Below are 27,828 nucleotides of genomic sequence, written 5' to 3'. Positions count from 1 at the left end.
TATTTTCTTCTTCTTCTTTTTTTTTTAATTGAGACATTACACATGAACCTTATCAGATGCATCTTGTCTAACACTGGCAATTCCTTTCAGGCAACAACATGGCGAGGGGTAAACTTCAATAACTTTCAAAGGAAACTTTATTTTGATGCACTAAAGTCAAAACGCAGAGGCCAGTTAAAAGTGCTCAACCTTGCAGGGAGTCAGCAGAAAACATTATGACCTTCCACAACCACGTGCAATTTAATCTTGGCTTCTACAGTACACACCTTAGTGATTTCTGGTTTAAGAATCTTTGAAATCGCTTCACTTGTACCGAATAGAAAAAAAGTCAAATCTAACAACTCTACAAGTTCAAGTTGTTCAAAGTTGAACATTTGCTCCTCTTTTCGCGTCTCCTTTTTATAGATGTCCTCATCTAACATTTATATTCAGCTAATATTTTTAGAACACAGACACCTTGTTGCTGACAGCATTTTTCATCCCTTTTTAAAAATTTAGAGTGGGGGGAGGGAGCTGTTGCCCAAAAAAAGAAACCCACACACACACACACACAGATGAGCTAAAGTGAAAGTAGGTGCTGTGTTTTTCCACTGTGGACAGTAAACAGCAGCGGCGTTGACAGATGTTTGTATTTGTGAGGTAGGGTGCACCGTGTGGCACACACACACACAGATGTGTAGCAATATGCATGACACTTTGAGGGCAATTTTAAAAGGGAACACAAAAAAATTCAACAAATATGGTTAGTGGACGGGACAGGCTGGAGGCTGGAGGTAACAACAAGGTGGATGGGAAGTGTGAGTGTTAGTCGTTGGGACAGCAGGGTGAGTTGGTTTAGCGCCAGATCACTTTGCTGCCACAGTCGTCTCTGCAACATCGCGCAGAGCCGACTCAACGGGGGAAAAGTCAAGTTCCACGTATCTCCGCGTAGAGGCTGGCTGCTGACTATTGGGTAACTACCAGTCCAGTCATGGTGATTAGTAAACACAGAATTATAGGTAATCCAAAAAAAATAATAAATTGGGTAAAATATTATAACGGACACAGTCAAACAAAAAAATGAATCTTGAATTAACAAAATATAAAAATGGAGACTAAAACCATTTTCCAAACATGATCACGTGGCAACACTGACAAAGACGAAAAGAGAAAAAAAAAAGTAAATAAATGCTGGACATCAATATATTGTCAATATAAAATCTCATATCTCTAAATCACCTTTACAAAAATACACTTTTGTGCTGGAATTTCAGACGCAAAAACTATATTCGGCATACAACTATAGTGCATCCTTCCAAAACTCAGGAGCTACTGGACGCTGAACGATGAGAGGACTGTTTCAACCGTCTCAACACAGAAGAAAAACACGCCAACAAGAGTCGCGCACTGGTGATTTCCTCAGCGTCGGCTCCATCGACTGTGGCTGAGGTCAATTCGACAGTGCGCTGGAAGGAAGCTGGGCTGAGTGCGGCAGCGGGATGCAATGCAACAACGCCATGAGTGTAGAAAATGATTCCCAGTCTTGAGTTGTTGTTTTTTTTTCTTTTGTTTTTGTTTTTTTAACAAAATGCTACAGAACCATGCAACAGTCTTCACCATGACCCAGCATGGTTGCTCCACCACCATCAATCCCAATGAATATAATAGACTTTGTGAGTCTCTAAAGCTGGTTTAGGGACTCATGCAGGAGTCCGGATGCTTCAACAGTTGCATCTGTGACTGCAGACTGCGTCTCCATGTCAGATGCTCAACTAATACTCATGCAGACATGCAAAGAAAAGCACTTCATAATAATAGGATTAGGGTTAACCCTCGAGTTAAGATTAGGGTTTGTGTTCAGGTCACCCTAACGCGGACGCTAAGGGTTAACCCTAACCCCAATCCCTAATCCTATATATAGGATTGGGGATTGGTTACCCCAGGGTTAGGATTGGGGTAACCCCTAACCCCAATCCTAACCCTATGGTTAGGGGCAGTGGTTAGGGTTAACCCTAAACCCTACTAATAAGGGATCGAAACCACATACGACTTTCATCCTCATACTGGTGGTGATGCTTCCTCCGAACGAGTAAAAGTGTGCGAGAAAAAAAAAAAGACCAAAAATAAAAGGCACTGTGAGTTTTTTTTTTGTTTGTTTGTTTTTCTTTTGCGAGGAGCATGCTTCAAAACGCACAGCATGCAAGATGGGGAGGAACATTCACGGGAGCCGCCGCTCAACTGATTTCCCTCCGGACGGCCACACGGGGGCGACCGTTCGCGCTTTCCGTTCAATTTGGACGCCAATTTCTGTTTTTTAATTTAATAATTATTTGTTTTTTTGCAGCGGCCCCGACTCACAATTACCGATGCACTTCTCGCTCGACTTCGGTCTGCGTTTCAGGCAGAAAGGAATGTTTACAGTGAGGGTTTGTGAACTGTAACTGGATGCGAGCAGCTTCACTCTCCGAGGCTTGACGGACAACGCGAGCGTCGCTCGAAGCTTTTCGTCGATACCTTGCTGCTTTCAATAAAAACGCTACAACGTGATCATTGCCACGTGAATGATCACAGACAGTGAACGGATGAAAGGGGGGGGGGGGGGGGGTGCATATCAGGGAGGCTAAACGGACATCACAGCGGCTCTCCGATGAGGTCTGGACGTGCTGGTCACTCGTGTCTTTCACAGATTGCGTCGCAGGAATCTTACTTTTTTTTTTTTTTGCTTTTGCAGAAAGGACGGTCGGTGATTTATGCTGGACGAGAGCGAGAAATGTTGAAATCACGGCGGGATGAAAGAGCACCGTTCGAACGCTGGGAACTGGCAGTCCCTAAAAAGCGTAGGAACGAGCAGTCAAAGTTGTTATTATTGTAGTGCTACACAGATTAGAAGTAAAGTATCGCGCTTGGCTGGAACAAGTTATTTGAATTAGATTTTTTTTTTTTTTTAAATTTGAATAAAACATGACATTTCTTTTTTTTTCTCCATTTTCACTAAAAGTCACAGAATAATCAAGTACCTGTCCAAAATAACAAAATAAAATCAGAGTGAAGCCAAGGTACTGATTGCGATGTCAGCGTCCGCCAGGGAGGGGCGCCATGGACAGCGAGTCCTCCTCGTCGATGGTGTCCAGCTCCACGGTGCGCACGGCGTGAGTGATGAGCTGCAGCTCCTCGGAGAGCGTCTCGCTGCGGTACGCCACGCGGATGTCGGGGACGTTGGTGCGGCGGATGTCGTTGCTGACGGGACCCTCCTTGTAATAGTTGGGCCCCAGCCAGTAGCTTTTGGCCTGCCAGTCAGAAAAAACCTTCATTAGTTTAAACCAGCGCCAAAGACTTTTCAGCGGGATGGCACACTGACCCCTGCTGGACACTTTCTGATAGCACACGTGAGGGCCAAAACTACGAAAGAGGATTAGGGCCACAAAGAGGAGAAAAAAAAAATAAATAAAACAGAATTTTTTTCAAGTTTCCAATTCGGGAATAAACTTGAAGTTTCGAGATTACAGTGGAAATTTCGAGAATAACGTTGACGTAAAGAAGACAAAAGTTTGTGAATAAATATCGAAATTTTGCAATTAATGTCAATGTGAAGTAAGTCAAAATGATGAGAGTAAAGTCGAAAGGCTAGTGGCGTACTTACGTTTTCGCCAGTTTCCTGATTACTGTGGGTGAACCTTGTGGGATACACCTGTTTTCGACAGTTTACTTTTAACGGTGGGTCACTGGGTTAATCCACCATCCATATCGTTAATCTCGAAATTTCCACTTTATTCACCACTTTATTTGAGTCAACTTTATTCATAAAACTTCCACTTTATTCACGTAATGTCGTCTCCTTTATAACGTCGACTTTATTCAAGAAATTTCGACTTTATTCACAAAATTTCGTCTTTTTTATGTCATCTTTTTCACAAAATTTTGACTTTCTTCATCAAAATGAAAACTTAAAAATCTCCTTCCTGTAATATGTTTTTCTCCTTTTGTGGCCCTAATCCTCTTTCCTACAAAAAAAGAGAACACCATCTGAAAGTGAAAATTCGTATTAAAAAAAAACGTAAAAAAAAGGGTCATAAATAGTGTGATGATTTAAAGCTGGGATATCTTGATGAAGGCCACAGCACTGTGCTGATAGTACCATCATGTAGGTGACATGACACGATTCACACACTTATGACAAAAGATGGTCATTATGAATAGCGCCAATAATGCCCATGTTAATTTAATTTAATTCTATCCATCAATCTATCTATCGATCTATCTGTCTGTCTGTCTGTCTGTCTATCTGACAACGCTCCCCAGGTGTTTGCCCTGCCCCCCTAAAATGAATGTGTACGGTGCAACAACAAAGCATCACTTTAGGCATGAAGCTGAAACACAAAGTCTTGTATGGGGGCAGACAGAAGATACTTTTGCATTACAATTCTGGGTGGGCTGGTTCGCTTGGGTCGGAGATTTAAATAAATGCACAAAATGGGTACAACGCGTGGACTTTCAAGTTGAACCTAACAAGCGGAGTCTTTGGTGCGGCTCCGTCGAGCAGCTCGATTTTACCTTGTGCGAAAAGCCGCTCATCAGGACGCTGTTCCTCGACAGCTCACACATGTCACAGGAACTCAGTTTCCACACCTGAGTGGCGATGCTGTACTCTTCCATCAGAGGCTCCTGGGGAAGCATGTCAAGAAAACATGTCAGGGTAGCCCAATTCGATCTCACTGTGTGTCTTCAGGTCGTAGCAGCTAATGTGAGTCACACGCGCTGCTGTCGCTCTCACCTTAGTGAAGTGGAACTGCAGAGGGTCGTCAGTGGACAGCGAGACAATGAGTCCTCGGGACAAGTACTCGGGCAGCGGGTTTCGATGGTAGCTCAGGAACAGGCTGTTGTTGCTCAGCGGTGACATGGCGATGCCAATCTGGGCCAGGTAGTAAAGATACTGCAGGACTGGAGCCTGAGCAGCATCCAGGGAGACAGCAGGGACAAAGACAACCCCACAGTGAGGCAACTCTCAGCAGCATTCTGGAAGGAGGATGCCTTCAAAGCAGTAGTAGTAATAATAATAATGATCTGTTTTTCTGTCGTTTGTAGTTTACGAAAATATTTTTAAAAAGCTATCGTCATGTTTTAATAGACACATTAAAATACAAAATACAGTATTTCTAATGAAGCGTTTGACAATGAGTCGCACTGGTGGGATCATGCTGTGATTTGCGTTTTGTTTTTAAATCAGGTTGCTTGAAGCTGACACCTGAAGTCTGAGTGCAGCAGACAGCAGTCACTTACAGTTACAGTTGCAGAGAGGGGAGGAGGGCCGTAGTTTGCCCATGCCTGGTCTCTCAACTCTTAACTGTATGGTTAAGAGTTGAGGTGGTTCATGGTTCATTTTGTTGAACACACAATTTTAAAAAGTGACTCAGTAACATCCTATACTGCATGTAGGATTCCATCAACTTTGTTCAAAGTGAAGCAATCACAATTTTAACACGGCCGATAAAAAAAAACAAAAAAAAATAAATGAGACTTGTGTGTCTGTGCGCTCGTTGGCTACCTTGCGGAGCAGCAGGCCGTGGGAGATGTTCTCCGACAGCATGAACCCCGACACCAGGTGGTGGATGGGCCCCGCCTCCCCACAGTGGGGCCGCAGGACAAACGTGTGGAAGCCTCGCCGCCTGGGGTCAAACAGGAAGACGGTTAAAGCCTCCTTTGTATCGTCCTCTTTTTTCTCTCTCATATATTTGATTTATTTTGCAACTTTAAAGGTTAACTGTGTAATATTTGGAGGTTTTGAGAAGAAACAGCGACATCAAGCGGTTACATGTTAGATTGCAGCGCTCACCCGCTCACCCTCCCTCTCCCAAACTTGCCGGTGAACTACGGTGGCCTGCGCACTCAAACCTGGATACCTCGACCTTCTTCTTCTTTGTTTTTTAGAGGATGCAACCGTTCACCCTAAATACAAAACGTGCTGTCGGGTGACCTGGATTGGCCACACCGGGCTTCCTTAGAAATATGATATATATATATAAATATATATAAATATATATATATATATTATATATATATATATATATATAAATAAGAACCGTTCTAAGGGTAGGAAAACCAGATTGCTTTTATTGTACTGTACTTTACCTTTACCTTTGACCTTTAAGACTCAGAAAACTCAGACACACAACAGTTGGGAACATGAGTGGTGTGTGTGTGTGTGTGTGTGTGTGTGTGTGTGTGTGTGTGTGTGTGTGTGTGTGTGTGTGTGCGTGTGCGTGCTTCGTCTCCTTGTGCGTGTGTGTGTGTACCTTCGCAGGTGGTTGAGCACCGACATGTTGGCGTAGGTGTAGTAGAGGTAGTAGGAGTAGGGCGGGTTGTCCTCCTCCGTCCAGTTGACCGGCAGCGGACTGTCCAGGTTGAAGATGTGGTGCTCGGGTTTGGACTCGTCATCCACGCTGTCAAAACCCACCACCTGGAAAACGTGCGGCAGAGGGTGAGCGAGGGGGGAAGACGCGAGGCCGTCAGTTCGTTTGGCGGTGGGAACCCCCCCCATCACCCCACCAACCCCCCCCCACCTCCACCCCTGCTGATCCCCGACACTCACGTGCTCCAGGAAGAGGTGCAGCTCGGGGTGACTGCGCGGGTTGATGGTGACTTCAAACAGAGGCAAGAAGATGTTCTCCAGCATCTCCTGGAAATTGGCCAGCTGCTTCTTCGTGTGGTACACGTCACTGTGGTGGTGGGGGTCAGACAGACGTTTTTGCATTTCTTTTTTTATTTTGTCCCCCTTGTCTGAAGACCTTACCAGTGATCAGTGTTGGGGGACTAACGAGTTACATGTAGCATCGATACATTATTCAATTACAAAATAAATCTGACTCGTTTTTACAAAAAATTCAAACATTAAAAAAAAGTCATCAAATGTAATCAGTTACATTCTTTTGATAAAGTAAATGAAATAGTTACTGTCTACTACCATTATATTTGCAATAGTTAAACTTTGCAAAGTAATCTTCCCAACCCTAGCAGTAATCCAGCAGTGAATGCTGCTTAACGTTGGAGGAATTGCGGGAGTTGGAGGAGTTGGAGGAGTTGGATGAATACTCACAACAGCCGGGGCACCTGGATGAGCCAGCGCACATTATCGGAGTACACCCGGTGCTTGACGGCCCACTGGGCCAGCTTGTCCCATTCATCTCTGGAGCGGCCGTATATGGAGAGACGTAGCTCAGAGTTCTGGTATTTGCTCTCCTCCAAGTCAAACATCACCTCCTGCATTGTAAAGTGGAACAGGACATCCGAGTATGAGACGGTGACATAGTTCAGTCATTTCCGATTGGAAACCAGGGTTGAAACGTGAGTTCAACTCGCACCTTGACGATGTGTGCAAAGTATTTCCCTTCGATGTGGTTGTCCGTCTTGATGAAGATCTCTCTGAGGATGGACTCTCCTATTGGGTTGTACTTGGCGTTGAACTTGTCAAACCGGTGGAACGTGTTGCGGTCCTATTTTTTGAGGGGATTTGACACCGTTAGCGCAGGGATCAACAACAATCAACAACAATAACAGCAGGCTGTGAGATTTTTGTCGTCTTATACAATCATTACAAGGATCCTTTGGTGAGTTTGATGTTGGCAGACTGCAGCTACGATGACCTACAATGTCAATGTGCACAATGTCTCCCGTGCGCATCGCATCCACCGAAAATCGCAGAACCGCAGAAAATAAAGGAGAAGGAGATTTTGGACTCGGCCCTGTCTTTGGGCAAACTTTGGACGCTTATTTTGCAAAGAGAGTTGGATGTACGTAGTGATTCGTTTCTGCTAGCAATTAGCATTGATGCTACGAGCGACTGACCTTAGCGTAACTGTTGATGATATTCATCGACACCAACAGTCACCACATGTATGAAAAAATGGCCTATTTGACTATACAATATCTCTCTATCTGTTTATCTTTGCGCAGAGGTCATTGTGTCATTTGTTGCTGCATTTTTATTGGCTGGTTAGTAGTTGTTCGTCGTCAAGCTACCACATCACCCCACTGTCAAAATTACCCACTCGTTCCCTACTCCCTATATAAGGAGTTCTATATAGCTGATTAGGTAGTGCACTCATTGGTCAAATGAATTAAAAAAAATTCAGACACTGCTCTAGGCGTCTGTAATAACACTGTCGTAGTCAGGCGGCAGGTAGGAATAAATGAACCAAAAATAATTGAAACACGTGTGTATTTTTGTTCCTACACATATATATATATATATCTATATATATATATGTATATGTATATATACACACACATATGATATATAATAACCCTCAGCTCCTCGCCAGATCTACCTTTGGGTCAGCGTGGGCCAAATGCATGATGGGACATATTGCTGGGTTAGGGACCATCAGCTGTACACCACTTTTAGCGATGCATTGTGGGATACATTGAGTGGACTGAATAGTGAATACCAATCACTCAGGATTTGGACACCTCTACATAGAGTTTAGTTGACTATATGGTCAGCAGGGGCTGATTTTGCACACAACCACTGTGATTTCAAACGACCGCTGTCCTTGGACGCGTCTCACGGTGCAACGTTAAACCAACTGTTTCTGAGACAATATTGAAGATTTCGCCACGATGGTATTTGGTCCGAGACGGGCAAAAATCAGCACAGTGTGTAACGGCAGATCCCTGCTGGCGTTTCTTACGGCGTGCATGTCCAGGGTGTCCACGCTCAGGTCGAAGGCGGTCAAGTTCATGGTCTCAAACACATCCTTGAGGGTCTGGCCGCGGCCACGCTCAATGTGCACGATCTCCCCGGGGTATTTCTTCATGGCTCTCTTGATGAATCGCAGCAGGTGCTTCTGATTCATGCAGGAGGAGGCGTGGATGTGCGTGTCCACCTGGAGCAGAGACACACCGGGAGGTCGTTACAGGCGCGCACGCGTTCAGCACTTACTTTCTGTCCGCCCCGCTCCGAGCGCTGACCTTCCGTATGTTGTAGAAGTCTCGGTGCGGAACCTTCTTCTGAGCCGCCAGCTCCTTCATCTCGTTCAGGAGGATGTGCATCTGAAACTTGGAGCTCAGGTACTGAAGGCGACGGTAGCAGAAAGACTTCCTGCGGAGGTCAGCCGCAGACGACGCAGGACATATTTTATTTAACCTCGGCGTTAAAAAAACAAAACAAAAAAAGAACGGCAGCTTTGAGGAGAGGTACTCACACCGGGCCGTTGATAATGAGGGCCATCATGACATTCATGTCTGCAATGTACTCCTTGAGGTCGGGGTAAAGCAGGTCGAGCTCTGTGCTTCTGAAAAAGAGACCGCAGCTAAAATTACAGAGACGAACTCGGTATGAAGTCCTGAAGTTTTTCTTTTTTTTTTTTTCCAGTTTTTGACTCTCAGGTTCAACAAGACAAAAGATATAAAAATATATATAAAAGGTATTGAGTGCTGCCTGGAACGTTGATGACTTTGCAGTTAAGACGGTGTTCTTTGGTAAAGTGCTTGATCATATGAAGACATTAGTACACCGTAAGGCTTGTGACAGTTAACTTAAAACGCCTTTATTTTACTGGCAGATCATGACTGAAAACAAGCACTTGGCACAGCGACCGTTTTCACCCAACGTGCCAGATTGTTCACTTCTCGACGAAGTTGAGCAAAGCTGTTGCTTTTTATGTTTATCTGTCCAGAAAATAAAGGCACCTTGACCATTTTCTTTTTTTTTTTTTTACAAGTTTAGCACCTTGGTATGTTTTCAGTGAGCGTTTCTCAACTTGTGGGTCACAAAGCTGTTTTGATTGGATCGTGACTTTGTGGGACATTTTTGATCATTTAAGATTTTACAATATACAAGACATATTTCCAGAGAAAATATTGGGCATTTATTATGCAGGACACACTATTCAATTCAATCATTTCAATAATGAATTCACTAGACGTGACAGACGGTGGTCTTTTTTGTGGAATAAATTTGGGTGGGTGAGAGGTAAACCCGGCTTCAATTGGTGTTATTAAATGTTTGCACAATTTATCTCAGCTAATCTAAACTACAGATGGCCGGTGTGGATGTGACCTCAAGTGGCAAAAAGCTACAAACACACACTTGTCCATGTTGTTTTTCTTGGTGTAGACGTGCACCACCCCGTCCACCATCTGGCATCCGTATCCAGTGTCAGCCGGCATGTTATTGGGGTCCTGATTGTCGTAGGGGTGTGTCTCCGAAACAGGCGGGTGGACGGGAGCGTCTGACAAGAACCAAGGACCAGTTTCATTATGTCGGCACACATAAGACAAATTACATCATTTAATTAACAAAGAAATGTCTTTTATATTGTTTCATTGCTTTCAAGTGTTTGAGCCTGGCACATTAAATGTGAACATATCAGAATACAATTACAACACAATACACTTTCAGAGTCAGATTCAGGTAAGAGAAAGTTGGTTTTAACTTCTGATGTAACAGCCAAAGATTTTTTTCAGCTGCTGTTCATGTACTGCTCACTTTGCGTGCTGACATAAAGGCAGAACTTTGTCAGCAGATTAGCTGCATTTATTTTGTTACATAACCAGGAGAATTTTAGATAAAAATTACTGAAATGATTATTTGGGTATCCAACTCTGTGTTCATTTATTCCTACAACCATAACATTGATTTTCTCGCTCAGAACTTCAAATATTAAACTGCCTTTGCTGACAGGAACTCTGGTCTCACAGCGAGCAGCAGGATCTGTAGCAAGGACACTACTAAGGAATGTTCTTGCTTGTATTTACATTCAGCCGATGGCAAATGAGGGGTGTAGGAGGTGCATACCAGCGTCAACAGGGGTCTCTGGTATATCGTCATACACTCGCAGGTCCAGAGGCTTCATGCCCAGCTCCAGCAGCGCGTGAGCTGTGGTCTTACAAAAATTCTGCATAGATTGATTGATGTACTTATCCCGGATGAATAAAGCCTTCACCACACACTTTGCAGCATCGACCAGGTCCGTGAAAGGCACCTGGGGGGGAAATTGAATGTAGGAGAGTTTAAGTTGAAAGTCTAAGTACTAAATAAATAAATAAATAAATACATAAATAAATAAAAACCCGAACAAAATGGCTCCTCACCCCACATTTTTCCTCCCCGGATATTGAGACCCGCTGGTACTCTTTCTCCAGTGACACCTCTTTATCCTGAGCGCCATCGTCGACAGTGTCTACACTCGTCTCCTTCATTAACCTTAGAGGGCCCACACAAAGAAATCAAGGACCGGCAGTGACAGAACGAGCAAGTGGACACATATAATGACATGTCAGGAAAAAAAAAGGGAGGATAAAGGTGAAAGGTTGTTATTGGATTAATAAAGATTTCTGAGCACTTCAGACTCTGTTGCTTTCTGAAAAACCTCCATCCAGATAAAAAGGGGAGGGAAACTGTACATCTGCCGAGTCACCAGCAGGGGGAGAATATGGTTAATTTTCATGAGGCCAGCATTTCTGCCTGCACTTCAGGAAAACAGTACACAACCTTAGTGTTTACGCATCTCTGGAGCTACACACAAAACAGGTGAAAAACATAATACAACTACTAGAGACTATAAAAACATGAGCTAAGTAGAGGAAGAGACACAAGCACGCACTCACACACACACACACACACACACACACACACACAGAAAAGAGGAAGGGAACACAAATGCGTGCATACTGGAGTAAATCCCACTCACTCTAAGTCTGCGGCACTGTCGATTTTCATGAAGTCCTGTTTGGCGCGGAGTAAGATCTCTGGCTCAAGCCTTGGGGGCGATGTGCAGCGGTAGCAGCGCAGCATGAGTGTGGGCGGGGCGAGGGGGGGCGAGGCGGTCGGCAGGTAGGCATCAGAGGTAAGTGATTAGAGACCAAGCACGTCGAGGTAGAAGAAGACCAAATAGATACACAGTGTGCAAAAGCAAAAAAAAAAAACAACGTATTAAGTGATTCCACAAAGGAATAATTAGCAGAGGCAAACTTTGATTGGTGTGTGTGGGGGAGGGAGGGGTTAAGGGGGTTGTACCATAATCAACCAAATGCAGTATGCAGTCTTACAAATATTTGTAGAAAAGAACTCAACTGCGGGAACAGCAAAGTCACATGATCGCCGGGGGTTAGTTAGCTGGCACGCTAGCATGTCGGGAAGCTGATCAGCGTGTGTGTGCAGAGCAAAGACCGAATACAAACTGGGGCCTGGGGAAGGTTTTGATCCGTCTGCGTAGCAAGCAATTGTGTGTGTGTGTGTGTGTGTGTGTGTGTGCGTGAGCGGCTGTGTGTGTGTGTGTGTGTGTGTGTGTGTGTGTGTGTGTGTGTGTGCTGTGTTAGCGCTTCCTCACTTGATGTCCTGGCTGATTTGCCTCTCCAGGCGGTGCCGCCGCTCCTCCAGCTGCTCGATGGGACTGTCCTCGGGGAACTCGTAGGGAGCACTGCGCATCTCGCTCTCCGCCATGCTGCGTGTGAACAGCTCCTGGTGCAAAGACGCACGACAAGTCAATGCCGCGTACGGCTACAAACGCGGGCGTGTCCACTTCCCTCCCATGTAGGCCATAAAAGCAAATCGTGAAGTAAGCAAAAGGCGAATAAAGGGTGATAAGAAAAGAAGATTGTTAGGTTTATAGTTTTGATAAGGGGGTTTGTTTGCCTCTGCGATCCTGGGAGTTGTGTTACCAGAGAGGAAAACCCAAATATTTGACATCAGCATCACATCATTTATAAGGCTGTAACTTGATCACATGGAGGGACGCTGACTCTTGGTTGCGCTCAAATGACTACCTGTTTCTTTCCGTCACATTGGCCCGCACAGAATTGGGGAAAAAAGGCTTTTGTCTACTCTGCCTCCTTCTACATGGAACATGTTGCAAAAAGACTGGAAATTGTCTGAGCTCACTTCTTTGAAGACAACCTAAAGACAACCTCCTCATATTGGAACTGTTTTTATTTTTTTATAATTTTACTTTATTTGTTGACTTTAAATCGCTGTCATTTTTAGGTTTGGCAGCCTCTTGGCCAGGACTCCCTTGGAAAAGAGGTTTTTAATCTCAATGGCTCAACTTCCTGGTAAAATAAAGGTTGAATTAAAAAAAACAAAAATAAAACATCTCTGCTTCACTGCAAATGGTCTGGTTAACCTCCCTCTTACTTGTCCGGCTACGTTCTAACCTTCACCTGTGAGGGTCATGAGTTCTGGGAAGTGACCAAAGGGACACGGCCGCGGATACGAACAGCTGAAATGAGGTTCCTCCAGAGAACTGCTGTGTTGCTGAGCCTTAAGAGACGGGATGAGGGGCTAGAAAACATCTGGAGGAAGCTCAGAGCAGAGACGCTGCTCCTCGACACCCAACTGGGAGGCAACTCCTCGCCACTGGGAGGGAGTTGGGCCTCGTGCATGGGACTATCCAGCGGACAGATCCAGACGAAGCCTTTCAATATTTGATATTCATCTGAACTAAAGCACATAAACGTTGGAATTTAGCTTGTGCGGAGCAACGTCATCTCTCTCTTACCTCAGCAATTTCTTTGTACTTCTCCTCCATTGATGTCCGCAGGTCTATTGGGAATTGTGTGACGGAGACGGGGGTCCCTGGGAGGGATCGCTGGGGTTTGAGGGGCTTCGACCCTGAAGCAGTGAACAGGTCTGTGGGGCAGAGGGAGAGTTGAAGCGAGAGAAACGTCTCCGCCGGAGGTCGCATGAACCCGAGTGACAAGATACTGTTTGTTTTGCTTATGAGAGTTGTTGAACCCGAGGTAATGCAAGGTACTGTAAATAAGACCTCTCTGGCTTATCGACTGTGATTCACCGTCATGTGAACTCAGGTGGACTGACGAGGTGTCTCTTCTGCCCAATAGCTGTTTGAATAGCATTATTTCACTGTCGCTACAATTATTCTCCAATAATTTTCTGTTGCAAGTGGAGAAAGTCAGTTATGTAAATGGAAACTGCTGTTTACTTTATGAAGACACCTCTAAAATTACACAACATGGCCATGCATTTTTTTTTCATATTATTACTCAGTTATTACACAGTTATTACTCAGTTTCTCCGTAGGTGCGGGAGTTCTAATAGAAAAAAAGAATCAAAGGTGCGGTCGTTTCAGTGGCAAATTTCCCTCCTCAATCTCAGATCGACGAGAACTGAAAAACGGCTGTAAACAAAACCTAAAAAACAAGAAAACAAACAAAAATCTTCAATGTTTTTCACATGAAACAATCAAATTCATGTTGCCAAACAAAGCCGATCACCGAGTCATCGCCTCCTTCCTGCCGTCACCGTGAATGCCTCTCGGCATGGAATTCCCTTTTTTTTTCTGTTTTTGGCAACACAAACCCAGAGTGCCAGCAAAGCAGGTTGACAAAATCATATGTTTGGCTGCGAGTTTAAGAGCTTTGGAGACATCGTCAATTAAGCTGTCTGCCTCTCTCCCATGTAATTAAAACCAAATCGTATTTAGCTGGTCTTTCTCAAGCGGCAACCGCTCTTCCCGCTAACGAGACATTTGTTTCACAAGATGATGCGAATGGCGACGGCGACCGGCTTTCCTCAGTTTGCCAAACATGTGACCACGTAAAGGAGCTCTTGACGGACCTGGAACAGACAGCGGGTTATGAAACGACAGCTGTAACAGCTGATACCGCGACAACTTTGTCTGCAAGTTAGCGTGCGCGCACTTGAGGAAGATTTACAAACAACTCGCACGGCTTGCGTGCACGTTAGACACACCTGAGGGTGACACAGAGGGGACTACCCAGCTCGGGAGCTGCTGGAGACAGATGACGCTGGACGACACTCCAGGCTGAAGCATGTCACAACAATGGAGAGGCAACAACAGTGGAGTACCGGAGTGCCCCCCCCCCCCCCCCCCCCATGAAGACGCCTCTACAATTACACAGCATGAACACGCGTTGCTTCAAATTATTACTCAGTTATTACACAGTTATTACTCAGTTATTACTCAGTTTCTCTGTAGCTGTGCTCACTCCCACTTTACTCTTCAGTTACCGCTGTGCCTCCAACAGACAGCAGTCTGACCTCAAGTTAGAATAAATGCCTGATAAAACATGGGTATTTCAGTAGTCCATCTAAATGGAAAATCCATTCAACATTCTTTTTTTTTCAGTCAAAAAATGACTTTTCTGTGGGCTTCACCAATCGATTGCGTGCAGACGACACGCATGTTTGGCCTCGACAACTGTCGAGACACACAGATGACTTGAAGAAGGTTACAGCAACATACAAACATAGTCACCCCCAGTATAGTACCCATGTAATCCCTTGGCCTTTTCCCCCACGGTCGACCACTAATCCAGCACCCTGCCTCTGCAGTAGCGGGAAGCAGCAAAACTCCTCGCGCACTTCTACAAGTACAAGCAGAAGAAAAATGGAAAGAAATCAAACCGAGTGTACAGAGGGGAAGGAATCTAATTGTGTGGCTCCTATTTGAAAAGACACATGATCGACAGATTCGGCTGTCCAACCAACAACAAGTGCCAAAAGAAACCAGTGCGATGAAATAAATGTAAAGTTTTGGAAGATCTCTCTTACAGTTTTAAACCACCTTCTACACAGAAGGCACAGCTGCATAATGGCGGATGTATTTACTAGTTTTTCTCATTCATTTTCAAATTCAGTTCCACCAACACACTGCTTATGTTGGTGGAAATGTACAGGGGGAAAAAGAAAATCATGTTTTAGTTTTAGTTCAAATCAAGAACAGCAAACATTTTTGGCATGTGCTGGTTAAAAAAAACTCGACTCATACACTAGTTGGACCGCATGTCATACATAACATTAAAATGATTCGTGAAGACAGTTCTTTTGTTACCTACTGAGTTACACTGACATTGCTGTCTGTCTCAATGGGCTGAACGCCACCCACGTAAACTGCCGCCCCCCACCCCTTTTTTTTTTTTTTTACTCGCTCCTACAGTCACTTAAAATCTGCCGAGCGGCCTCTGCTTCATAAAGATCAACACAATCTCCCCACTCTGCCCCAAGTTTTAGCATTTATTCAGTCAGGGACATGCTGAGACTGGGTGACACAGCCATTCACTCTGAAAATGACAATTCATTAGGAGTGTTTAGCCGTTAGTGTTATTATTTCTATTATCATTATTATTATTATTAAACCTTTATTTAACCAGGCAGGTTATTAAGAACACATCCTTATCTCCTGAATGTGGAGATGAGCACACCTGGGAAGGGGCTCATCTTCATCCCAATCTTTAAAAATCCATCTCGTGAAAGTTGTAAGCTGAACATTTACAGATAAAAATGTCACGTGACGCGGCGCCAGCGACCGACCTCGTTGCTAGACAACTGTGTCTGTGCGTTCATCACAATGACAGCAGTGACAATAATAAATACCATTTCATACATCTTTGTACTTGTACTGTCTGGGTTCGTCAGTCCTAATCGTATACTGGCAACAGAACTCGCTGGCTATCGCAAACAATACAGCCAACTAATCTTGTTCACATGTGAGCTACGTCAAGCAGCAGCCACAGTTAGCAGCTGATCTCGCAGTGACCCTGCAAGCGTTCACCAGCTGCGGGTGGAACACAGAGAACTCCCCTCGATGACCTGCAACAGTTTAAAGGTGGGACTCCTGCCGGCAGCCACGTGTCGGCGGCAAGGAGCCGAACCACGTCACCAGTTTGACATTTAGCTATTCAACAACAAATTAGTCAGTGGCTGATATTAGTCAATAACCTTAAGCCACCCACACTTTGTAGGACACAAAATCAGAGAGACGAGGGCCAAGACGGCCATCCAAATTATGTCTCATTCTGCAATGTTACATTAAATACATCCGATGAACTAATAACAATCGAAAAATAAAGTTTTTTTTCCACCACAGTGAGGGTCCCAGCTGTCATGGCCGAAGGCTGGGATGCCCCCGAAAAGTCGACAGTTCATCGCAGGAACAATGGAACGTTCAAGATACACCCATCAAAACCATCAAAACCAGATTGTTGGTGCTATGCCATCTTACTAAATGTTAATAAAGCTAAATAGCAGTTTGGAGAGGGGAAAAGCGATTGGTTAGCTTGTTACAAATCTGGTAATTAAAAAAAAAAAATCAATGTATTGAGTGAGCCGAGTTCACTTCCATTGACAGGGACGAGGAATTGCACTGGTGCAATCCAAGAAGGATGGACTGGCAAGGATGTCAGTCACACAGGAGAAATACAAGGCGGTAAAAGTCAGAACAAACACAACTGCTGATGGCATAAAAATAATTGCACGTTTGTGTTTGTGTCTTCCGTGGTGAAACATTTTCCCAATTGTTGTTGTTTTTTTCCCCCAAAATAATCCCATCATTTTGTCCCATGTTGCTGAAAGGGCACAAGGTACCAAGAGGTTCCTTAGCAACCGCTGAATAATCCCCCAACTTTGGAGCTTTGTTTCAAAACTACTCATTCCCTGCCGAGCACGATGCCTGAGTGCAAGGACCAAAACAAGGCAAATTACTTCTTTTCTTTTCTTTTTTTAAGCTCTAGAAAACCAAAGGTCCACTTTGTAAACAGTAAATTAAGTTAAATATAACTTAATGATGGGCTGTCTGAGGGACAGGAGTGGAGAAAAAGGCTGGGTGAGGGCCCCGTGGCGACAGCAGCCTCACAGCGCAGTGTAAGGCAATAATATGGGAGGCCGGGGAGGGGGGGGGATAGTTGCTTCATCGCACATCAACAGATGCCACCTGCTCCAAAAAAACATAACCAAGGTCAAGACGGGCAGCTGAAAGCGACAATCGGTGCCACTGCCTGAGGGTGGAACGCGTCCCAGTTGGCTTCTCCATCGCCACAGTTTGAGTCGGCCAACTCACTCTGTGTCACTCTGTGTGTGAAAACACAATGTTTTCATCCGCACACCGTTAAAACGCCGTGGGTAAAACCAACCCAATGCACCCCCCCCCTCTCCAGCATCAGCCCCACATCTGTCACCATGCGCCACAGTTTATTGGAGAGAGTACAATAATGCGGAGATCCATGCGATCAAACTCACAACTTGCTACTGTGTTGTTGAAACCACTGCGGTGGTGTTTGATTGAGGAGGGGCTACGGTACCTCTGCGTCCCCTTCCTCGTCCCACTACCGCAGCCTTCAGTGTACAGTCGCAGTGGCCTCTGCCGGAGCTCCTGCGGGATGCTGGGACGTGTGAGCAGGCCCGGGACGTGCGGTTGCACCCTCCCCCGCTGGCACGGAGACAGAGGGAGAGAATGACAGCAGACAGACAGACAGAGGAGAGGAGAGCGTAAGATGCTCTCTCTCTCTCTTTCCCTGACACGTCGGCTGTCTCTGTCCCCAACCTCCTTCTTGTTTTTCTCCTCTGCTCTTCCCTGCTGACACTGCCGCTAGCTGCTGCTGAGGATCGGCAGAGCAGTTGTTTTCCTCTCTCTCTCTCTCTCTCTCTCTCTCTCTCTCTCTCTCTCTCTCCCCCCTCCACCTCGGCCTCTCAGCTGCTTCCTGGATCGCACCGCCTTTATTTTTTTTTTCCAGCCCGTGAGCAGCTCAGCTCCGCTCGCTCAAGCTCCCGGATTTAAATAGTGGGCTGGAACATACCACGTGGCAGAGGCAGGGGGGGGCGGGACCAGAGTGGACCCCTTTCCAGGCACCATTGTGCTGTAAAATGGAGGAGGCCTACATATTTGGCCACACCCACTTCTCCGGCGCTCCCCTCCCCCTGCTTGTGATGTCACTGCTTCCAGCTGCCGCCCAGTTTTATGAAATAACGATCTTGAATGCTCTGTGATCATTGTGGGTGCACGGGAATCAGTAAGAATGTGCTGAACAAGTGTGGGAACATTTTAGTGTTGAATGAAAACCATTTCCAGTGTCTAATCTAAAGCGATTGAGACGAAATTCTGTGTGAACAAACTAACGGTCGGCTGTTGTAAATAGCCTAACATGTAAACTATGATGCTTTGTTCACTCTTTTATGGCTGAGACACACAACTATGTGTGATTATGATACAAAGCCTTGTTTGTTTGTTTTTTTTTAGCAATTTTAAAGCATCCAGCGTCTGTAATGATGGCCGCATATTGCACACTTGATATTCACTCCCTAAGATCACAGTCAATTAGACTAACAAGGCAACAGCTGTCTAAGCCATCCCATAATGTGTTCAGCACATCCTGACTGACTTTCAGTGTGCCATGCTGTGCCATGCTATCGTAACAAACTATTTACTGTGTGTGTCGGCGTGTGTATGTCTGTGTAAGTACGAGTGTGTGTGTGTGTGTGGGGGGGGGTCTATATGCGGGTTTTATCATGTCGTTTGCATGTCGTTTGCATTGTCGTTTGTACGAAACGTGCCATTTAAATAAAGTTGATTTGGTTTGATTTCGTGCACTAGCATTGTTCTTAGAGCATTCCAGTAGATTACTTCATGAAACTGGTCATAATGGAGTTCAATGCAGACATGAGTCAGTGACCCCTCAACTGAATTGAACGGTAGCGTATTGAATATTTTTTGTTTAGCATTGCGCTGAAGGGTTCCCGCTTCAGGACCTGTGAGAGTAATTTCAAAGACGCACACCACGAGGCGACACGCCTGTACATACAGCACGTAACAGAGCTCACTAATTGTCCACTGTTTTCTTTAGCTTGCCTACTCAAATGTCATTTTCCGAAGCATACGCCCAATGGGTGACACAGAGTAGCGCATCCACATTCAAACCGCAGGGTTCTTCCTGTAATTGACCTCATGTGACCAACAGTCAGGTTGTGCGGGTGAGCTCGCAGGTATTTCATTTGCCAACACGCAGGCGGTTTCACTGACGTGTGGCGTGCCACCGCATCCAGCAGGGTCACATGATGTCAGCGAGGGCCGCTTCCTTCCCCCCCGTCACATGACAGCTCCAGGCCTGTTTGCCCTGTTTCAGGGAACGCGTCGTGGTTGCGCAGAGCCTGCGTTTGGCTTTGGGTTTTTTGAGGGAACTTTCAAAGCAGCGCGCGGAACAAAGCTCGTCGCGGCATTTTCCAGATGACGGTCAAACGCGCAGACGCACAAAAGCAAAACGTGGCCGTGAAAGACACACAAAAGGGCAGACACAAACCGCACCAGGCGCTGACTTCTGGACAGGTCACCATTTTTGCTCCATTACTGCCACAGTACACAAAGTTGAATAATCTTCACGATCAAAATAATCCTGAAATATCCCCCCACTGTCCTCTCTCCATCCGACATAAGTGCACGGCATGGCATGACATGATTTAACAGGATTCTGAGTCCGTGTTGACCAATTTATACTGTTACGCAAACAAAACGCTAGTACGCGGAAAGCGAAACTCCCAGCAACAGCAACTTAACGACGAGTTGTAATGAAACACAAGTAAAAGCCAAAACATGAGACTAACAAGGAGGAACAATCAACTCCAAAGATTGATGACTGACGGCAGACAGCAGATAAGGGCGACTGAGGTAAGGGCGGGTCTGCAAAAAAAAGAATGCAGAAGTGCAGCGCAAAATAATAGCACACATCGTAAACCAGGAGAGACGCAGCAACGGTGGCGAGACCTGATTTTCGGAGCTGCAAATTCATTTCATTTAAAGCTACACTCGAAAGTAGTTGGTTATCTTGTGGTCAATGATGCAAGAATGCATAATGAACTTCTGCTGTGACCCTCACAATTAAAAAATAAAGGCATTCTTTCTTGCCGGCACGTGATGAGAAAACGTTGAGATTCGTCGCAGTTGTGTCGCCGAGAAATCCGACCAGCCCTGTGTGATCAGCCCTGTCAGTTTTAAGCTTTAAGTAAAAAGCATCTGCACTTTTAATTTTTTTTTTTTTTTGCGTGTGTGAGTGTCAGCAGCTTCACTGCTATCTCCGTCAACACGGTCCTTTCCCACGAGGCTAATCAATAGCACAGGCGAGTAGCCGGGCAGCGTTTTCATTTATTTCCTCCCAGGGGACCATGGGAAGCGGCTTTATGAAGCTGCTGTCAAGCGAGCCTAATCTGTAACGCCAGCCAAAGATTCCTCTCTGAATAAAACAAGGTAAACATTCCGACCGAAGCCTCAAGGTCCCTCGGATGTTGTGCATCCACACTGGAAGAGGGGGGGCCCGGGTGGGCCGGGGGGGGGGACGGGGGAGGGGAAGGGGGTTCTCAAAGCACTGCATTCTGCTGATGCTGCCCACTGAACGCACACGAACTGTAGACACACACACACACACACACACACACACACACACACACACACACACACACACACACAGGACGCCCTGCGGCTCAACATCACCGTCCAGGTTGACTGCTAAACCTGCTCGTCACGTCTTTAACTGCGACTCTCTCCGCATCTGAACATAGCAGACAGGTGCGAGGCGTCACTTGACACTGTCAACACAGTTCCCAGGCGGTGAAAAAGTTACCGTCCCGTTCCCGGCACTGAGGATGAGTCGAGGATCAAAGCAAAACAGTCGACAGACGGCGACATGCCCAGTCTCCGCGAGCGATCAGACTATGATTAAATGCGGAACAATGACAAACGGGGAGATCATGGTGAGGAATAGGTTGGCTTGGCCTTCCAACGACTCGCTGAGGTCACGGCACAAGAAAAGCCAGGCACGCGCGCGGCTCCGTTTGCCATCAAACGAGGTGGATTAAATGAAAACAGATCGTCATTTTGGAGCCGTGCTGAGCGCCGTCACCGACCTGAGATTAATTGTGCCGCAGGGATGAAATACGAGCCGCCATCATCACGACGGCACGTAGCCTGCGCAGCGGCGCCCACCAGTGAGCTACTGTGTCTGTGTGTGTGTGTGTGTGTGTGTTGATGATGACTAGAGGGGGTCAGAGACGGCAGCTTTGCTAAGATATCTGTCAGTGGGCCCTAGCGACAAATAGGCCCACCTGCTAAAAAGGCCTTTACGGCCTCGGGGACTGGATCTCCCAAAATCCATTTCTCAGAACCGTTCCACTTCCTGTGGGACGCTGGAATCAAGTGAACTATTTCGAGTTTAAAAAAAAAAAAAAAAAAAAAAGAACGCTTGTGCCACTCAAAGAGCCCTGACAGTGACAAAAAAAAAAAGCTCAACACAAAAACAGTCCCTTTTAATACTTTGACAGAGACGCCATCTACTGGTGAAGTGTAAAAAATGCACAGCTGCACAGCCATAAAAACCGCGCTGAAAGTTAGCGCAGCACATGCTAATAAGGCGAAATAAGCACTGAGACATGAGTTGAGTTGTTAGTTTAACATTTGGTCGAGAGAGAGAGAAAAAAAACACAACGGGCGAATATTTTTTAGATAGTTAAGACAGTACATGTGCTACCACGCACCGAGATATGCTGCCTGTCTGAGCCGATAGTCAGTCAAAAACAAACTGTGGCGCCCTGTCAATGTCATCGGGATCATTTACGGGCGCCGACACCCACCGCCACGGCGGTCAGGTCCAGGGGGCCCGGGTCTGGGATTACTGGGCTTGTTTACTACAAGGCTGTTGCCTGCAGCAGGAAACAGGGAGCGTGGAGGGAAACTGACGGAAGATGCTTTGCAAACGGTTTAATTGTCCGCTATATATGTATGCACTATGCACAGCTACAGATTCGACAGAGACCGACAATAGGCCCGGAACGGTAACAAGAGGACGCGCGCCTAAATGATCAAGTCGTGACGTGCGCATGGAGAGAAGCCCGAAGAGGAATGACAGGAATAGCCTGTGTGATTAATAATGAAGCAGGACACCGCGAGGACCGGCGGCCACAGGCATCTGCAGCTCGCAGCGCAATTTGTCGTACAGTGAAGGCGCGCGGATGTACAGCTGGGAGTCTGAGCTAATTAACGTGTTATTGTGTCAAAAATAGACGCGATGGAGGCCACCGATCTAGCGCAACGAGGCGCAGAGAATAAACACACAGTTTGAAATTCTGAAGTGTGTGAAAGAAGAAGGAATCAGTTGCAACATCCTATTTTGATTTATTTATTTATTTTAAAGAAAAGAAAAGAGGAAGAACTGCTTCACAGGCTTGAATCACATCCACAATGTAATGCAGAGCAGCGTTGCAAAACATCCGGCTGTCTGATGGATGGCGTGAAAATCTCTATAAATCCCATCGTAAAGCTTTCTCTGTAAAGCTACAGTATTGCATTGCCTGCTTCGAGTGACGTAATAAAGATTTAAGAGGTGATAGCAACCGACAGGACCCCTGCACTCCTTGCATAATCAACAGCAGCAGAGGTCAGCATTAAGAGCAGAGTCTTTAGCTATGGACAAGTGTTTATACGACCAAAAGACCTAAAGGGATGTTGTGAAGCGAAGCTACTGTTGTTTCTATAAGAGGAAACTGTTGAGGTTTCTCGCTTATGAGTCAACTGCTACAAGATGCAACGAGTACATTTTTGTGCACCAGTCATTTTTTTTTTGTGTGTGGGTGGCATCAAGTACGGTGACACAGCAGCGTTTTTTAGATAAAGGCACTTAAATAAATAATCCACGCGAGGAATCGGGAGTGTAGAGGGTTCAGCCAGGCGGCTAATTGAGAAGACTTAAATAAGTGCATGGCTGGAGAGGCCACTAAGTTATTTATTACTGCAGCAAAGACAGGCTTCTTCCTCACGAAATACTGCACAGTCGGTGTCAACATGAGGGACGGTCTGAGAGCTGCCACTACAGCCGTCCCAACGTGAGGCTTTTAGCTCTGCTCAAAACCACAGGAAGAAAAGTTTCCTGTCAATACTGAGCTGCTCTAGGGACATATGAAGCACAAATCTTCCACGTCTTGAATGAATACATTTAAAAATGCAGGGGGACCCTGTCATCAGTTCTCAAAAGCCAAGTGTAATCGGCCTTGAGGAAGCTCATGGAGAATTTAGTTTTATTCTTTAGACGTGACGGGACAGCTTAGCATGACTTGCTGGTAATGGTGAGAGAGGTGAATGTGAAAGATAAAGCAGCCGAGCAGCTTGTAAGATAAGGAGAAGCGGTTGCTGCAAAACATATTAACTGCTCTCCTAGACAAGGCCGATCATGACGACAACACTGACAACGTTTATTGCTGTATTATGAAACAGACGAAAATGTTACTGCTGTTTTAATGAACGGCCAAATTATTTACTTTGAACGTTTGTGAATTAAGACGATGAAAATTTGCTTTAGTGAGGTAAGTTTCTGCAACATAACACACGGTCATTTGCTTTCAATGTTCAGACTTTCACAAACAATTGAATTTCATTGCATTCAACTCACCGCTGATCTCAGTAAAAATTAAACCTTTGAAATAGCAATGCAAATGCAACCAACAGATCCTGGACAAAACAGTAACATGCGTTCCTGGATGTCACTTCCCACACAAGCCACCTCCACATTGATTCTACCAGTCAGAGTTCACTCATTCTCGCTACGGGACCCCCTCCAACCCAACCACGCACCCTCTTCCTCATCCACACTCACCAGGGCTGGTACAGCTCTGCAGGCTTCCCCTCTTACGAAACGGGGACTTGGGCTTAGGCTTCCCTTGTCCGTCGTTTGCGGACGACGAGGACGTGGAAGAGGACGAGAAGGAGAAAGAGGAGGACATCTTGCCACTTGTGCTCCCGCTGTTGCCAGAGCAGAGTGAGTCGGGGCTGCGCGTTGACTGGCCGAAGGAGAGAGGAGCACTGGGTCTGACGCCGCTGGAGCTCTGTCTCATGGTGGGGCAGCGGGGGAGCAGGACCCACTCTGGGCCAGGAGAAGCTCCTCCGCAGAGTTGGCTCCTCCTCCCAGTCCGCGGCAGGTCAGCAGGCGCACTACGCAGCCACGAGCTATAACGCAGCAGCCCGAGGCTTCCCCCACTTCTGCCGGGGACCAGCCCCCTCGGTTGCCCCGGCAACCATAGAAGGACCTTACTGTAGCTGATGCGGGTAAAAACGGCGACCGAGGGCATAGCAGCCGAAAGTGTGCAACTAGCATGACAGAGAGCAAGACCGGAGGCTGAACCCGATAGCTGAGCGCGAAGGTGGGCGAAGGACACAAGGTTCTTTCTTTTTTTTTCCCACTCATCTAAAAATAGCAAATAGATAAACATCAGGAGGAGGTCCAAGTGGTGCAAGAAAAGTGTAGAGCTTGGATGAACGAAGGATGAAGAAAAGGTCAAAGTTTAAAGGACGGTTAGGCTGGACGAGCACGGGGATGAGCAACTACTACAAACTCAGTCTTTTTTATGTGAAGTGAAGAGGGCAGCCTGACTGCCTGCTACGCATGCTGCCCACCCATGAAGTATTTCAAATAGTGACAATGCCTGACGAGGGCCAGGACAAGTGAGTGAGTGTGGAGCCTTCTGCCCGCTGTTCTTGCGGTTTCATAACATTACCGCCTCACACAAAAGCAAAGCCTGAACGGTTCAACTTAAAATAACTGATTCGTTCCACTGGTTTCACCAAAATATTGTATGCAACCTTGGTCTAATGCGTGCATGAAATGCATGTAGACTATCATATGTGGTTTCCAGGCTGTACTTCAGTGTGAAGATGTCTTCTAACTAAGATATAATATATGATATATATTGATATGATAAAAGTATTGTGTACTTAATGTGGATGGAGAGAATTCCTTTACTTAAAGCGAGGTCAGAGCAGAAGAGATACAATAAAAAAGTGAATGGCTCCATCTAGTGGCGTACAGGTTTTCTGCATTTTGCTAGACCACGATACTGTCTTCCGGACGACAGTCTCGTTTCACTATTTTCTATTTGTTTGAATGCTCAAAAGTGTCATAAATATGATAATCCTTCTCCAGTACACAACAGTATAGTCCACTGTTTTCGTGGGTGAACATCAAAATCTCAACAAATAGCTCATAAAGTCCATGTGAGAAGTCCAAGGTTTTAAGCAAAGAAAAAAAAAAATAAATAAATAATTGCTTACGTCTGCAAAGCAGAACTTTCTGAAAATCTAGTGCTGCCAGAGCAAAGCTATTGGTCCTGATTGTGAGCTATGAATCACCTCAAATTGCACGTGTTTAAAAAGACAGACAGAAAAAGGGGAAGAAAAAAAAGAAACAAACAGCTGTGTGGCAAAGGGCTTACCCGTGAAAAAGCAGCACTTGATCCTTCTTTGGTTAATCGCGCTTTGTGTTGCTCACTGAGGCTATCTCTCTGTCTAAAATGTATGACCTTAGCCCTCCAGGACCAACCCTCCCTGCTCACCCTCCTCCCCACACACACACACACACACACACACACACACACACACACACACACACACACACACACACACTTCTTTTCAGCAAAGCTCATTGAATTTAGCTCTCTGTTTGTAGAGGCCAGCCAGACAACATAAATAGAACACGATGTTCCCTGTCTCTGTATATAGCCATGCACAAGTAAAGTTAAATGTGATGTTCCATTCAACCCAGCAAAATACCAAAATCGCCTGTTAAACCCACATTGGACTCAAAGCTAATGCTTCGGAATCTATTAAATGCATTTTTAGCATTTTTCAAACAAACAACTTCCATCTTAGAAGCGGGAGTTCTGCCATTGGCAAACAAAGTGTGTTCAATGGCAGCTGTTTTAAAATGACTCTAGAGGCAATGTTATTTTTGTTAACATGCATTTTGGTGCACAATAAGTCACCCTGAGTGTGTTCTGTAATAAACGGGCTCTCTTATAGAGTCTCAGAGATTTACTCTTCAATCTAAACTTGTCTGAAGCAAGTTGCTGCACATACATGACTTTGCAAAAGGAAAAATGTGTATTTTTTTTTTTTTTTTTTTACCCAAGTCTTGGATAAACTAGGAATGTGAGGGACACCATATATTGCTGATTATACCTAACAGCTCAGTGTAAACACATGTAACATATTTGAACCTGTCTGATCAATGTGGATGTGCAAGTCATGTGTGTGTTGGTAAATAATTAATATTTCCCACCCCGACGACAGCGAGCTTTTTACATTCAAGGTCTGGAGCGCTTTACTTGACACCTTTGTTGTCCTATTGCTGAAGGTAACCTTGGATAGACTGTCCTCGCAGCTGAATGATTCTTTATAGTTTTAGCTGACTCACCACTTGACATTGTTGAAAGCAGCAGGAGCGACTCGGCGGCACAACACAAGTATCCTGCAGGAAACACAGCAGCAAAGCACACGATGTCAAACTGACAGGGGACTATTCATGAATAAAACGACTAACAACGACTCTGGAAACTTAGTAAACCATTAACACTTTTGTTTTGTTTGACGTTACAGCGAAGGGTGGTGTTGATGGATGCAGTTTTGTGATTTGTTCACGCACTTGTACGGTTTAGTAACGTTGAAGTTACACCACATAATATTATTTGACGGCGAACAACGTTAACACGTTAAAACACATCAGCAAGATAGCTGTTGTGTAACGTTAGCTTGTTACGCGAGTCATGTGACTAAAATTACTCAGTGGGTCGTCAAACTTCCAGCTTAAAGAACAGACGAGCTGGTAGGAGAACAGCTGTATCTTTACAAAGATGTAAGAGGGTTGGGGGGGGGGGGGGCAAGAAGAAGCAGAAGAAGAAGAAGAACAACAACAACAACAACAGTTTTAAGTCAAACTTGAAAATATTTAGTTACCCGGAGCTTTCTTCTCGCTTGCTCAACTGCTTTGGTTTAGGTCTCACATGTGTTGTTTTCTCCAAAAGTGACGAAATACAACTTTTAAAGGAGCCGCAAAGTTTTAACAGAACGGTGACTACATACAGAAAAGGTTTCCCACCGTCTAACTTGGCTGATTTGAAGCTAATTGCGTTACATGTTAGAATTTAGTCTGCCGACATATTACCCAACAAACAAGTGCGTGTTTCCTCACAAATACAAGTACTTTCTTTTTTTTTTTTTTTCTGCTATTGAGTGCATTATATCCAACTTCGTTATTCTCCTGACCTCAGATTTTCTATATTGACTCAAATAA

The 27,828-nt window shown here is 45.3% G+C and overlaps 1 protein-coding gene and 1 long non-coding RNA gene across 6 annotated transcripts; both read right to left on the bottom strand.

The window, feature by feature from the left end:
• Nucleotides 1-13: 13 nt before the first annotated feature.
• Nucleotides 14-27,540, bottom strand: ampd2a (adenosine monophosphate deaminase 2a). Of its 5 annotated transcripts, XM_076037043.1 has the most exons (19): nt 27,492-27,540; nt 26,953-27,006; nt 13,473-13,603; nt 12,306-12,436; nt 11,667-11,735; nt 11,068-11,179; nt 10,772-10,958; nt 10,064-10,205; nt 9,177-9,266; nt 8,944-9,073; nt 8,664-8,858; nt 7,335-7,466; nt 7,070-7,233; nt 6,566-6,692; nt 6,270-6,433; nt 5,522-5,642; nt 4,751-4,924; nt 4,531-4,641; nt 14-3,266 (listed from the first exon to the last, which is right to left on the bottom strand). In XM_076037043.1, exons 2-19 carry the CDS (start codon nt 26,960-26,962, stop codon nt 3,051-3,053), a joined length of 2,406 nt encoding a protein of 801 aa, XP_075893158.1. In that variant the 5' UTR covers nt 26,963-27,006; nt 27,492-27,540; the 3' UTR covers nt 14-3,050. The 5 variants fall into 5 exon arrangements, with proteins under 5 accessions (XP_075893158.1, XP_075893159.1, XP_075893156.1 ...); XM_076037044.1 differs by lacking the exons at nt 26,953-27,006; nt 27,492-27,540 and adding an exon at nt 25,973-26,060; XM_076037041.1 differs by lacking the exons at nt 26,953-27,006; nt 27,492-27,540 and adding an exon at nt 24,361-24,957.
• LOC142895774 (uncharacterized) lies at nt 18,448-21,328 on the bottom strand. Its single transcript, XR_012928254.1, has 2 exons — nt 21,165-21,328; nt 18,448-21,122 (listed from the first exon to the last, which is right to left on the bottom strand). It is a non-coding gene; the product is annotated as an uncharacterized LOC142895774 (long non-coding RNA).
• Nucleotides 27,541-27,828: the final 288 nt, after the last annotated feature.

The sequence above is a fragment of the Nelusetta ayraudi genome, unplaced genomic scaffold (assembly GCF_046127955.1).
Source record: "Nelusetta ayraudi isolate G7.1 ecotype Tasmania unplaced genomic scaffold, CSIRO-AGI_Nayr_v1 ptg000050l, whole genome shotgun sequence".
Lineage (NCBI taxonomy): Eukaryota > Metazoa > Chordata > Actinopteri > Tetraodontiformes > Monacanthidae > Nelusetta > Nelusetta ayraudi.
Note: the sequence above shows the minus strand (reverse complement) of the source record. Positions and strands in the feature narration are given on the sequence as shown.

What these genes read in the sequence shown, in the direction of transcription:
- ampd2a (XM_076037041.1), bottom strand. Translation starts at nt 24,832, where the DNA reads ATGCCCTCGGTCGCCGTTTTTACCCGCATCAGCTACAGTAAGGTCCTT. An exon ending in CAAATCAGCCAGGACATCAA is followed by an intron (nt 11,736 to 12,305) that starts GTGAGGAAGCGC and finishes ATCGCCCCCAAG; the next exon opens with GCTTGAGCCAGAGATCTTAC. An exon ending in TGCACCTCTTCCTGGAGCAC is followed by an intron (nt 6,434 to 6,565) that starts GTGAGTGTCGGG and finishes CACGTTTTCCAG; the next exon opens with GTGGTGGGTTTTGACAGCGT.